Below are 14,687 nucleotides of genomic sequence, written 5' to 3' on the forward strand. Positions count from 1 at the left end.
GACTGCCAGTCACAGGAAGAATCAGTCAATCGAGCCTTAGATTGACTTTCATTAAATATTTCGGACAATTCATGCGTGAACTATGGGTTACCTATGTCCTTTACCCTTCATCTCCTATGTGGGGGGATTCTTATCTACAACAGAGTTAAACAGAGGTAAAACGTTTAAGGGCCTGATCCGAGTCAGACATCAATCATGCAACCCCAAGTCATACAGGAAATGTTGTTCATTGAACGTTCTAAAATGTCTCTTTGTAATAATGCGTGTACATGATGTAGCTAGCTTAGTATCGCTAATGCAGGCAACGGGACAATGGTCACTGAGCTTGTTAGCAAAGATTCCATTAGCTCTGTACTTTCAGAATGATATCCAAAATAGTAGATTTCTCAGGGTGATTTAAGTTGGGGCAAGCTGATTCAGTTACCAGTTGAGTTAAATTTAGCTCAGTACAAATATATGCCAGTTTATCTGATACTGGCATCAACCAATCCAGGTTAAGATCACCCAAAATTCAGAATGAGTATAGTTAGCAAGTCAGATAATTTGCTAAGAGCAATTGGGAGGGCCAAGGGAGGGCAATAAACTCCCAATAACGTTAGTTGGGCATTATTACAAAGGCTCACATTTAGGACAATCCATTCAAATTGCTTAGGGACAGAGGTGGTAATACACACAGTAACATTCAAGTTGTTCTTCGTGAATTTGGAGACACCTCCACTTCTGCCAGCACTGTCAGATCTTTAAACATTATATCCATTTAGAGACATATCAGAGTCTGGCACATACTTTTTTAACCAAGTCTCAGTAATGAACAAAATGTCAGAGTTAGTTTGAGAAGCCAGACTTTCAATAAGATCCATTTTCGAAATGAAATTTCTGACATTTACATGAATCAGTCCAAGACCACAGCTGTGGGATTTCAGATAGTCTCTAACACAAACATGCTATGGTAACCCGCTATATGAAATGGCCATGGGGTTGGCTTGAAATTGTATAGATACAATATTGCTTAGAACTATGCAATTTGGTCTATGCCTTGAGCAAGGACGTGGAATAATACAAGACTCGATAAGGGTTACCTGTTTCGGCCAGTTTTAGGTTACCTGCAATTGCATTATCGTTTTCAAGCGAGTACAAAATTCTACTCTAGGCTGCAGTGAAAATGTCATTTGAATAACGGTGACAAAGGCCTGTGATTTGAATGTTTCATTCCATTTGGATCAGTTGTGAGTCTACTCTAGACCGCTTGTAAGGTCTCGAAAGACGCGGTAGCAGGCCAGTCTGGATGTATTTTTATATTTGATACTGAGACGCGCTGTCTGTTGTAGATCATCATTCTTCCTGTTAGGTCTAGTTATTCAGGAACGCTAAATGCGCGCTCTGCCTCCTCTCCAATCCAATGGTCTATTCCTCGCGCACATAGAACCTAACACTTGCATGTAGACTAAATATTTATCATTTAACTTTTAAAATGTATTACCTTTTGTTGTATGTGGCATAAAACAACGAGTCACAATGTTTTAATCCGATTAGATACTTCAAGCGCATGCGCACATTGTCCAAAATATAATTCCAGCCTCCTCAAAATGGTTTAACATTAACCAGGTTTCCATCCAATTTTTTTTACGCGAGTAAAGTACATGTTGGATAAAAAAAAGTCACGACATCATGGGAAAGCATGCAGTTTATTAGGCAACAGATTAAATCATTTATGATGACCTTCACAGGGTGGTGGTGAAAGTGAATGGTGATGAGTTTAATGCTCCTTTCAATAAATATCGAGGGTCTATTCTGGTGACATGATGATCGAAGTTTGGTGCCGTTTGATAAATAAAAATAATCTTGCACTTTTGTCCATAATAATCTCATCATGTAGGCTATACCCACTCTGTATGTGAGCTGTTGGCTAGAGCACATGTGCCAATACGAGAGTGGCCACATTCGCTATACCTTTGCAACATTTTTTTGTGTGGCAAAACCATCAATAGAGATAAAAATGCGATGGAAACCCATTTAACTTGTTGTCTTTTATTCGGTGCACGGGAATTTAACCGCAGAAGTTAACTTTATGTGCACTACGTATTTCCACACATACTTTTCTTTCATACATTTTTATTCAAGAGCATATAAAGAACATGTACTAAACATACACAATATATCTTTGCCGTCTTTACAAAGGCCGTAATTACATTCACATGTTAAGGATACATTTAGGTTGTATAGAGCAAATATTTCAAGAGTCTGAATAAGAATACAATTTGGATAATGCCACAGGGAAAATACAAGAAAAAAAGGAAGAAATGACAGAAATGACAGAGTAAGACCAGTAAGATATGTCAGGAACTCTGACCAGTAAGATATGTCAGGAACTCTGACCAGTACGATATGTCAGGAACTCTGACCAGTAAGATATGTCAGGAACTCTGACCAGTAAGATATGTCAGGAACTCTGACCAGTAAGATATGTCAGGAACTCTGACCAGTACGATATGTCAGGAACTCTGACCAGTAAGATATGTCAGGAACTCTGACCAGTAAGATATGTCAGGAACTCTGACCAGTACGATATATCAGGAACTCTGACCAGTACGATATGTCAGGAACTCTGACCAGTACGATATGTCAGGAACTCTGACCAGTACGATATATCAGGAACTCTGACCAGTACGATATATCAGGAACTCTGACCAGTAAGATATGTCAGGAACTCTGACCAGTAAGATATGTCAGGAACTCTGACCAGTAAGATATGTCAGGAACTCTGACCAGTACGATATATCAGGAACTCTGACCAGTACGATATGTCAGGAACTCTGACCAGTACGATATGTCAGGAACTCTGACCAGTACGATATATCAGGAACTCTGACCAGTACGATATATCAGGAACTCTGACCAGTAAGATATGTCAGGAACTCTGACCAGTACGATATGTCAGGAACTCTGACCAGTACGATATGTCAGGAACTCTGACCAGTACGATATATCAGGAACTCTGACCAGTACGATATATCAGGAACTCTGACCAGTACGATATGTCAGGAACTCTGACCAGTACGATATGTCAGGAACTCTGACCAGTACGATATATCAGGAACTCTGACCAGTACGATATATCAGGAACTCTGACCAGTACGATATATCAGGAACTCTGACCAGTACGATATATCAGGAACTCTGACCAGTACGATATATCAGGAACTCTGACCAGATATATCAGGAACTCTGACCAGTACGATATGTCAGGAACTCTGACCAGTACGATATATCAGGAACTCTGACCAGTACGATATGTCAGGAACTCTGACCAGTACGATATGTCAGGAACTCTGACCAGTACGATATGTCAGGAACTCTGACCAGTACGATATATCAGGAACTCTGACCAGTACGATATGTCAGGAACTCTGACCAGTACGATATATCAGGAACTCTGACCAGTACGATATGTCAGGAACTCTGACCAGTACGATATGTCAGGAACTCTGACCAGTAAGAACTATGTCAGGAACTCTGACCAGTAAGATATGTCAGGAACTCTGACCAGTACGATATGTCAGGAACTCTGACCAGTACGATATGTCAGGAACTCTGACCAGTAAGATATGTCAGGAACTCTGACCAGTAAGATATGTCAGGAACTCTGACCAGTAAGATATGTCAGGAACTCTGACCAGTAAGATATGTCAGGAACTCTGACCAGTAAGATATGTCAGGAACTCTGACCAGTACGATATGTCAGGAACTCTGACCAGTAAGATATGTCAGGAACTCTGACCAGTACGATATGTCAGGAACTCTGACCAGTAAGATATGTCAGGAACTCTGACCAGTACGATATGTCAGGAACTCTGACCAGTAAGATATGTCAGGAACTCTGACCAGTACGATATGTCAGGAACTCTGACCAGTACGATATGTCAGGAACTCTGACCAGTACGATATATCAGGAACTCTGACCAGTACGATATGTCAGGAACTCTGACCAGTAAGATATGTCAGGAACTCTGACCAGTAAGATATGTCAGGAACTCTGACCAGTACGATATGTCAGGAACTCTGACCAGTAAGATATGTCAGGAACTCTGACCAGTACGATATGTCAGGAACTCTGACCAGTACGATATATCAGGAACTCTGACCAGTACGATATATCAGGAACTCTGACCAGTACGATATGTCAGGAACTCTGACCAGTACGATATGTCAGGAACTCTGACCAGTAAGATATGTCAGGAACTCTGACCAGTACGATATGTCAGGAACTCTGACCAGTAAGATATGTCAGGAACTCTGACCAGTAAGATATGTCAGGAACTCTGACCAGTAAGATATGTCAGGAACTCTGACCAGTACGATATATCAGGAACTCTGACCAGTACGATATGTCAGGAACTCTGACCAGTACGATATGTCAGGAACTCTGACCAGTACGATATATCAGGAACTCTGACCAGTACGATATGTCAGGAACTCTGACCAGTACGATATGTCAGGAACTCTGACCAGTAAGATATGTCAGGAACTCTGACCAGTACGATATGTCAGGAACTCTGACCAGTAAGATATGTCAGGAACTCTGACCAGTACGATATGTCAGGAACTCTGACCAGTACGATATGTCAGGAACTCTGACCAGTACGATATGTCAGGAACTCTGACCAGTACGATATGTCAGGAACTCTGACCAGTAAGATATGTCAGGAACTCTGACCAGTACGATATGTCAGGAACTCTGACCAGTACGATATGTCAGGAACTCTGACCAGTACGATATGTCAGGAACTCTGACCAGTAAGATATGTCAGGAACTCTGACCAGTAAGATATGTCAGGAACTCTGACCAGTAAGATATGTCAGGAACTCTGACCAGTAAGATATGTCAGGAACTCTGACCAGTAAGATATGTCAGGAACTCTGACCAGTACGATATGTCAGGAACTCTGACCAGTAAGATATGTCAGGAACTCTGACCAGTAAGATATGTCAGGAACTCTGACCAGTAAGATATGTCAGGAACTCTGACCAGTAAGATATGTCAGGAACTCTGACCAGTAAGATATGTCAGGAACTCTGACCAGTAAGATATGTCAGGAACTCTGACCAGTAAGATATGTCAGGAACTCTGACCAGTAAGATATGTCAGGAACTCTGACCAGTAAGATATGTCAGGAACTCTGACCAGTAAGATATGTCAGGAACTCTGACCAGTAAGATATGTCAGGAACTCTGACCAGTACGATATGTCAGGAACTCTGACCAGTACGATATGTCAGGAACTCTGACCAGTACGATATGTCAGGAACTCTGACCAGTAAGATATGTCAGGAACTCTGACCAGTAAGATATGTCAGGAACTCTGACCAGTACGATATGTCAGGAACTCTGACCAGTAAGATATATCAGGAACTCTGACCAGTAAGATATGTCAGGAACTCTGACCAGTAAGATATATCAGGAACTCTGACCAGTAAGATATGTCAGGAACTCTGACCAGTACGATATGTCAGGAACTCTGACCAGTACGATATGTCAGGAACTCTGACCAGTACGATATGTCAGGAACTCTGACCAGTAAGATATGTCAGGAACTCTGACCAGTAAGATATGTCAGGAACTCTGACCAGTACGATATGTCAGGAACTCTGACCAGTACGATATGTCAGGAACTCTGACCAGTAAGATATGTCAGGAACTCTGACCAGTACGATATGTCAGGAACTCTGACCAGTAAGATATGTCAGGAACTCTGACCAGTACGATATGTCAGGAACTCTGACCAGTACGATATGTCAGGAACTCTGACCAGTAAGATATGTCAGGAACTCTGACCAGTACGATATGTCAGGAACTCTGACCAGTAAGATATGTCAGGAACTCTGACCAGTACGATATATCAGGAACTCTGACCAGTACGATATGTCAGGAACTCTGACCAGTACGATATATCAGGAACTCTGACCAGTACGATATGTCAGGAACTCTGACCAGTACGATATATCAGGAACTCTGACCAGTAAGATATGTCAGGAACTCTGACCAGTAAGATATGTCAGGAACTCTGACCAGTACGATATGTCAGGAACTCTGACCAGTACGATCAGGAATACGATCATATCAGGAACTCTGACCAGTACGATATATCAGGAACTCTGACCAGTACGATATATCAGGAACTCTGACCAGTACGATATGTCAGGAACTCTGACCAGTACGATATGTCAGGAACTCTGACCAGTACGATATGTCAGGAACTCTGACCAGTACGATATGTCAGGAACTCTGACCAGTACGATATGTCAGGAACTCTGACCAGTACGAAGATATGTCAGGAACTCTGACCAGTAAGATATGTCAGGAACTCTGACCAGTACGATATGTCAGGAACTCTGACCAGTACGATATGTCAGGAACTCTGACCAGTAAGATATGTCAGGAACTCTGACCAGTACGATATGTCAGGAACTCTGACCAGTAAGATATGTCAGGAACTCTGACCAGTACGATATGTCAGGAACTCTGACCAGTACGATATGTCAGGAACTCTGACCAGTAAGATATGTCAGGAACTCTGACCAGTACGATATGTCAGGAACTCTGACCAGTAAGATATGTCAGGAACTCTGACCAGTACGATATATCAGGAACTCTGACCAGTACGATATGTCAGGAACTCTGACCAGTACGATATATCAGGAACTCTGACCAGTAAGATATGTCAGGAACTCTGACCAGTAAGATATATCAGGAACTCTGACCAGTACGATATGTCAGGAACTCTGACCAGTACGATATGTCAGGAACTCTGACCAGTACGATATGTCAGGAACTCTGACCAGTACGATATGTCAGGAACTCTGACCAGTACGATATGTCAGGAACTCTGACCAGTAAGATATGTCAGGAACTCTGACCAGTAAGATATATCAGGAACTCTGACCAGTACGATATGTCAGGAACTCTGACCAGTACGATATGTCAGGAACTCTGACCAGTAAGATATGTCAGGAACTCTGACCAGTACGATATGTCAGGAACTCTGACCAGTAAGATATGTCAGGAACTCTGACCAGTAAGATATGTCAGGAACTCTGACCAGTAAGATATGTCAGGAACTCTGACCAGTAAGATATGTCAGGAACTCTGACCAGTACGATATGTCAGGAACTCTGACCAGTACGATATGTCAGGAACTCTGACCAGTACGATATGTCAGGAACTCTGACCAGTAAGATATGTCAGGAACTCTGACCAGTAAGATATGTCAGGAACTCTGACCAGTAAGATATGTCAGGAACTCTGACCAGTACGATATGTCAGGAACTCTGACCAGTAAGATATGTCAGGAACTCTGACCAGTACGATATGTCAGGAACTCTGACCAGTAAGATATGTCAGGAACTCTGACCAGTAAGATATGTCAGGAACTCTGACCAGTAAGATATGTCAGGAACTCTGACCAGTACGATATGTCAGGAACTCTGACCAGTACGATATGTCAGGAACTCTGACCAGTACGATATGTCAGGAACTCTGACCAGTACGATATGTCAGGAACTCTGACCAGTACGATATGTCAGGAACTCTGACCAGTACGATATGTCAGGAACTCTGACCAGACACCTTCCTACCTATTAAAGAGTGGCTAATGTGTTGGTCCAGTGTCACTTAGATTATGCCTGAAGATCATGGTTCACCAGCAGCCCCAAATATGTAAAGAATAAACTACAGGCCAGACAAAACAAGCTTGTTCTTAAACTCCCCCCTCATAGTCAACTTGAGGTCGAACATTTTTTTTGTCTGTACTGCTGTAATTTGTCTGTATCTATGTAATTATATATGTATTTATGTACAAAAAAAGCAGGGACCACAATGGAAATAAGTTCCCGACTTTATTGTGCAATCCCCGTCACAACAATCGTTGTACTTTGTGTATACTGTGTACGTATTTTATTTTTTTACCTGACACCATTATCGATCAATCCAGACTGTGCAACGGCCATTTGATGAATGGAAAGAGACTTCTGTTACAACGATAAATAATAATAACATTCAAAGATTGTCAAGGCAAGGATTCGATACTGGGTAGGCCTACATGGTAGGGAGGAAGTACTTTCTGTTTGTCGAAATTGACATAGTCTATTTATTGTGGTGTTGAAAAAGCAAACCATGATACTGAAGTGGCCGAAGTATGTATGCTTTGTTTATTGGTTGTGTGGTGCATTGGCACAAAAGGTTGTTGGGGGGGGAACATGTGTTGCATATATTTTATATATAGATATATATATTTTATATATATAAATATATATATATAAATAGGCCGTCATTGTAAATAAGAATGTGTTTTTAACTGACTTGCCTAGTTAAAAGAAAGGTTAAATAAAATAAATAAAATAATATGGCATCAAAATGTTGAAAATCTGAATTCCCCCTAGCTGATCATTGTCTGCAGCCGTAGTGTCGTAGTGTAATATACATCGTAGTGTAATGAAACAGGCAGTGAGTGAGCTCGCCCATGGAGGTCGGCGAAACCTCCACCTTCTGGCATCGACTGTGCCACAAAAGCATGCTGAAGTGGCAAAGTCGATATGCACGTTTATAAGCAGGGTCGCTAGTTATTGTTATTTGTGGTCGTAAACATAATTTAAAATCAATTATACGGGGGGGTGCAATTTATTTTACAGGACAGGGGGGGGTCATGTGAAACTTCATTATCAACATATTTTGCTATTGTTTCACAGGAGGTTGTTGGCACTGGCTCGTGTTAATGACTGGAGCAGTGATAGTGAATAGCTATCAAATACATCAAACGCATGATTTCCAGGTGTATGATGCCATTCCATTTGCTCCATTCTGGTAATTATTATGAGCCGTTCTCCCCTCTGCAGCCTCCTGTGGTTTGTTTGTATAGTGATTCAGTTGGTTTTAGAATGGTGGCCTTCCTAAATATAAATGTACCATTTGGTCTCCTCCCACTCCCCTGCTCTATATCATCCCATCTCTACAACGTGTCTGCAACATACCTGTCGTGGGCTTGGCTATATAGGCCTACACACAGCTACATCGAACTCTGTAAACTTATTTCGGAAGCGCCGTGGTTGTGGGGGAGCGCAGCTCTAGCTCTATATGCGGTCCAATTTCAGCAGTCAATTTCAAATTTAAAAATTAGATTTGAACTGTTATTGTCCTGGCGTCGGACCTATTCGAGATTGGTTTTAGCCCCTTGCCAGAGAAGAGGGTTTTTGTCTAGGAGGGATACGGCTTTTGTAAAAACGGCCTTTTCATAGCATTTAGGAGAAGGGTTAGGTTTATCTAAAATGCACAAAAAACTACTTTTGACGTCAATTTGACAAAAACTGTAATCCATCTAGACATGACCGGAGAAGAGGCGGGAGGGAGGGGGCAAGAGTGCGTAATGACGGATAAAGAGCATGAAGGAGGCGAAGGAAGAACGGGAAGAAGAAAATCCGACAAAGATCAGGTTTGGTTTTACTATTCTAAACACGTGTCACGCAATTTCATTAAATAGCCCGTGTCTTTTTAGCATTATTTTATCCCCAATTAGCTGCTTTTGAGGCAGCGGTACTCTACCTGGGGTGCAAAAAGTGAACAAAACAACATATCAAATACAAAATATACATACATATACACTGTATATATACAACAGTATGTGGACACCTCTTCAAATGAGTGGATTCGGCTATTTCAGCCAGGTGTCTAAAATCGAGCACACAGCCATGCAATCTCCCTAGACACATTGGAAGTAGAATGGCTTTACTGAAGAGCCCAGTGACTTTCAATGCTGCACCTTTCCAAGTCAGTTTGTAAAATTTCTGCCCTGTCAGAGCTGCCCAGCTTAAATGTAATTGCTGTTATTGTGAAGTGGACATGTCTAGGGGTAACAACTGCTCAGCTACGAAGTGGTAGGCCACACAAGCCCAATAATGTTTGTACCATGTTGTGTTGTCATGTGTTGCTGCCTTGCTCTGTTGTTGTCTTAGGTTTCTCTTTACTTAGTGTTGTGTTGTCTCTCTTGTTGTGATGTGTGTTTTGTCCTATATTTATATTGCACTTATTTTAATTTTATTTTTATCCCAGGCCCCATCCCCTCAGGAGGCCTTTTGGTAGGCCATCATTGTAAATTAGAATTTGTACATAACTGACTTGCCTAGTTAAATGTAAGTAAAAAAATAAATAATAATAAATTAAAAAGCTCACAGAATGGGATCGCTGAGTGCTGAAGAGCATAAAAATGGTCTGTTCTTGGCTGCAACACTCACTACCGAGTTCCAAACAGCCTCTGGAAGCCAAGTCAGCACAATAACTGTTTTGTGGGCAGCTTTATGAAATTGCTTTCCATGGTCTAGCAGCCACACACAAGCCTAACTATGCGCCATGCGCAATGTAAAGCTCGCCGCCATTGGACTCTGGAAACGCGTTTTGGCAGATGCCAAGAGAACGCTACCTGCCCGACTGCATACTGCCAACTGTAAACTTTGGTGGAGGAGGAATAATGATCTGGGGCTGTTTTTCATGGTTCTTGCTAGGCCCCTTAGTTCCAGTGAAGGGAAATCTTACAGCATACATTGATATTCTATAGTACAGTTTGGGGAAAGCCCTTTCCTGTTTCAGCATGCCAATGCCCTGTGCACAAAGCAAGATCCATACAGAAATGGTTTGTTGAGATTGGTGTGGAAAAACTTGTATTTATTTATTTCTCCCCCAATTTTGTGGTTTCCAATTGGTAGTTAGGCTTGTCTCATTGCTGCAACTCCCGTACGGATTCAGGCGAGTGAAGGTCGAGAGCCGTGCGTCCTCCGAAACCCAACCAAGCCGCACTGCTTCTTGACACAATGCCTGCTTAACCCAGAAGCCAGCCACACCAATGTGTCAGAGGAAACACGCACACTTGGCGACCGTGTCAACGTGCAAGCACCCGGCCCGCCACAGGAGTCTCTAGAGCGTGATGGGACAAGGACATCCCTGCAGGCCAAACCCTCCCCTTATGGACGACGCTGGGCCAAATGTGCACCACCCCATGGGTCTCCCGGTCGCGGCCTGCTGCGGCAGAGCCTGGACTCGAACCAGGATGTCTAGTGGCACAGCCTTGGACCACTGCGACACTCGGGAGGCTGTGGAAGAACTTGACTGGCCTGCACAGAGCACTGATCTCAATCCCATTGAACACCATTGGGATGAATTGGAACGCCGACTGCGAGCCAGGACGAATCGCCCAACATCAGTGCCCGACCTGGCTCATGTGGCTGAATGAAATTAAGTCCCCGCAGCAATGTTCCAGCATCTAGTGGAAAGCCTTCCTAGAAGAGTGGAGGATGTTATAGCAGGAAAGGGGGGTCCAACTCCATATTGATGCACATGACTTTGGCATTAGACGTTTGAGGAGCAGGTGTCCACATACTTTTGGTCATGTAGTGTACATTTTATAATTTAGTCATTCAGCAGATGCTCCCATCCAGAGCGACCAACAGCTAGTGCATTCTTCTTAAGATAGCTAAGTGAGACAACCACATATCACAGTTGTATCCCAACCACATATCACATAGGCTATTTAATACAAATGCGAAATATAATGCAAAATGCATAAAAATGTCTCTCTTCAGTCCCTGTTGTGCCATAAGGTGTTATTTTTTTGTCTTTGGGTTTTGGCAAGCCAAAATCGGGTGTGAATGGTAGCCTACTGTTTTCTGTTTCTGTGTTAAATATTTCACTGAATGCAGAAAGTATAGTATTAACTGACTTTTATTATAGAATAAATAACATTTATCGCAAAAGAAAAATCCATTTAGATGTAAAATTGCAGTAGCCTATGTCATTCCTCTCCATTTCATGGTATTTCTTTATTTAACCAATTGCTCTCTTTTCTGTTGCTGAAATTCAATAGGCTAAAGTGCTTACAGAACCGGTAAACTCGTAAATTAATCTTGGTCTTACAGTTCCACCTAACCTGTTGTACCCTAATCTTGATATAGCCTACATTCATCAATACCAGTAGCTTTACGTTCATCAATGCCAGTAGCTTTACGTTCATCAATGCCAGTAGCTTTACGTTCATCAATGCCAGTAGCTTTACGTTCATCAATGCCAGTAGCTTTACGTTCATCAATGCCAGTAGCTTTACGTTCATCAATGCCAGTAGCTTTACGTTCATCAATGCCAGTAGCTTTACGTTTCTCAATGCCAGTAGCTTTACGTTTCTCAATGCCAGTAGTTTCTCAATGCCAGTAGTTTCTCAATGCCAGTAGCTTTCAATGCCAGTAGCTTTACGTTCCTCAATGCCAGTAGTTCCTCAATGCCAGTTACGTTCCTCAATGCCAGTAGCTACGTTCATCAATGCCAGTAGCTTTACGTTCTCAATGCCAGTAGCTTTACGTTCATCAATGCCAGTAGCTTTACGTTCATCAATGCCAGTAGCTTTACGTTCATCAATGCCAGTAGCTTTACGTTCATCAATGCCAGTAGCTTTACGTTCATCAATGCCAGTAGCTTTCAATGCCAGTAGCTTTACGTTTCTCAATCAATGCAATGCCAGTAGCGTTTTGCCACGTTCATCAATGCCAGTAGCTTTACGTTCATCAATGCCAGTAGCTTTACGTTCATCAATGCCAGTAGCTTTACGTTCATCAATGCCAGTAGCTTTACGTTCATCAATGCCAGTAGCTTTACATTCATGGGCAAAAATCTACCACCTCAAGGCTCTATAGTATAAAGCTATTGCGTTTGGCAAATATGTTTTAAATAAATCGGCACAACTGCAAATTGATGGTAAATGGCACATTATTCCTGTGTGGTGACTGGGAGACAAGAATAGCTGAATTCTCAATCCTTGTGACAGTTACTTACTCATCAATGTAGGCTAGGAATACTACTGTAGGCTTGCTGTTTTGTTCATACCTTCTAACAAGGTTCTGTATGACTTTATTGCATTTTTTTTGTCGACGTTTAACCGTTTTTTGAGTGGCATTGACGGGATAATGTATGCGTTGTTGTAAAAACATAACACTCTTGTGACACGCGTCTCGAATCACCAGGGTAGGCTAGTCCATCTTTTTCATGAATGAACTGATAGGACGAGAGGTTGGACATATAACTAATTTAAGTTGTACAGCAGCTGCCAACTGTCCCACAAACAAAGTAGTTGGATGACTTTTAGTGCCCTCTGGTCTCTTGACATACAAAAGCTGAAAGGTTTTTCTAACCCTATTTGGAAGGAGTGAAAAAGCAAAACTCTGTGAGTGAAAATTGGCACATAAGTTCTGTATATGTATGCAGCCTCATAAACTAAACTTGAGAATTTAAATTACACAACTTGTCAGTCACAAAAGATAAGGGATGATAGCACACATGCTGGTATGGTAGTACTATGCATTACATTCATTGTTCCCAAGAAATAGAAACAAAGGAGAGATAAGACTGGACAAACTCTATTCAAGAGACAGGAAATAGAGACAAAGACCATGTTTTCATCCACAGTTTCTATGGGACTATCTATGGGACACCAGTATCTATCTGCATATGACCATTTGATCATTTCACTCCAGTGTTAATCTGCTAAATTGTAATTATTCGCCTACCTCCTCATGCCTTTTGCACACAATGTATATAGACTCTTTTAAAAAAAAAATTCTACTGTGTTATTGACTTGTTTATTGTTTACTCCATGTGTAACTCTGTTGTTGTCTGTTCACACTGCTATGCTTTATCTTGGCCAGGTCGCAGTTGTAAATGAGAACTTGTTCTCAACTAGCCTACCTGGTTAAATAAAGGTGAAATAAATAAAAAAATTGTCATACCGAATAAAAAAATCACTACAGCTGTGATGGAAACAGGAAGTGGCGGTATAATTATATAAATGTGACAGACAATTTGTTAGTTCCACATGGTGGGATCTTTTTGTGTCTAAAATTAATCCGCATGAAATGGCTATGGAAAATGCATTTATGTGCAAATATTGATATAAAAGCATTATATTGAAGTAAACTTGGATTCACATGATTATATGTGTTGTCCTCCTATGACTTGGATGCAATTTATTACCTTACAAATGATGTAATGATGAACTTCACAGAGTGGTGAAAGTGCACAGTGATGAGCTTGGTGCTCTTTTAAAATAAATATCCAGGGTCTTATTCTGGTGACATGATGATTGATGCTTTGATTTATTAGGGTCCCCATTAGCCAATGGCATCAGCTAGTCTTACTGGGGTCCAACATATCATGAAAAAGACATTAAAGATTTACAATTTACAAACATTGAAAAACATTAACATGTAGTGTGTGTGCATAAATCAGTTACACATATATGTCAGTACATACACACAACAAGTAGGTCACATGGGGGAGAGGTGTTGTGCTATATAAGATGGAAGGGAGCTCCATGCACTAATGGCTCTGTATAATACTGTGTGTTTCCTTGAATTTGATCTGGACCTGGGGACTATAAATAGACCCCTGTTGGCATGTTGCTTGGCTGCCATTTGACAAATACAAACATTCTTCTTTTATCCATTAGGATCTCATCGTATAGGCTAGCCTATAGGCACTTTATCTGTGAACTGTTGGCTGGACCACATGTGCCAAGACCAGAGTGGGCACATTTGTTATTTGAAAAAGCAATGAAAACAAATGTAATTTTATACTTAAAAATGTAAGCAAAAAATTACCATTTA

At 41.4% G+C, this 14,687-nt stretch overlaps 1 protein-coding gene across 2 annotated transcripts in view; it reads left to right on the plus strand.

The window, feature by feature from the left end:
- The first annotated feature begins 9,012 nt into the window (after nt 1–9,012).
- Nucleotides 9,013–14,687, plus strand: part of LOC112259040 (transient receptor potential cation channel subfamily M member 4) — a 55,015-nt gene continuing 49,340 nt past the window's right edge. The window contains exon 1 of one of the 2 annotated variants that reach the window (XM_024433803.2): nt 9,013–9,481. In XM_024433803.2, coding sequence (XP_024289571.1) covers nt 9,374–9,481 — 108 coding nt within the window. In that variant the 5' untranslated portion in view covers nt 9,013–9,373. The remainder of the gene's footprint in view (nt 9,482–14,687) is intronic. The other variant, XM_024433804.2, reaches the window with a different exon arrangement.

The sequence above is a fragment of the Oncorhynchus tshawytscha genome, unplaced genomic scaffold (assembly GCF_018296145.1).
Source record: "Oncorhynchus tshawytscha isolate Ot180627B unplaced genomic scaffold, Otsh_v2.0 Un_contig_7605_pilon_pilon, whole genome shotgun sequence".
Taxonomy (NCBI): Eukaryota; Metazoa; Chordata; class Actinopteri; order Salmoniformes; family Salmonidae; genus Oncorhynchus; species Oncorhynchus tshawytscha.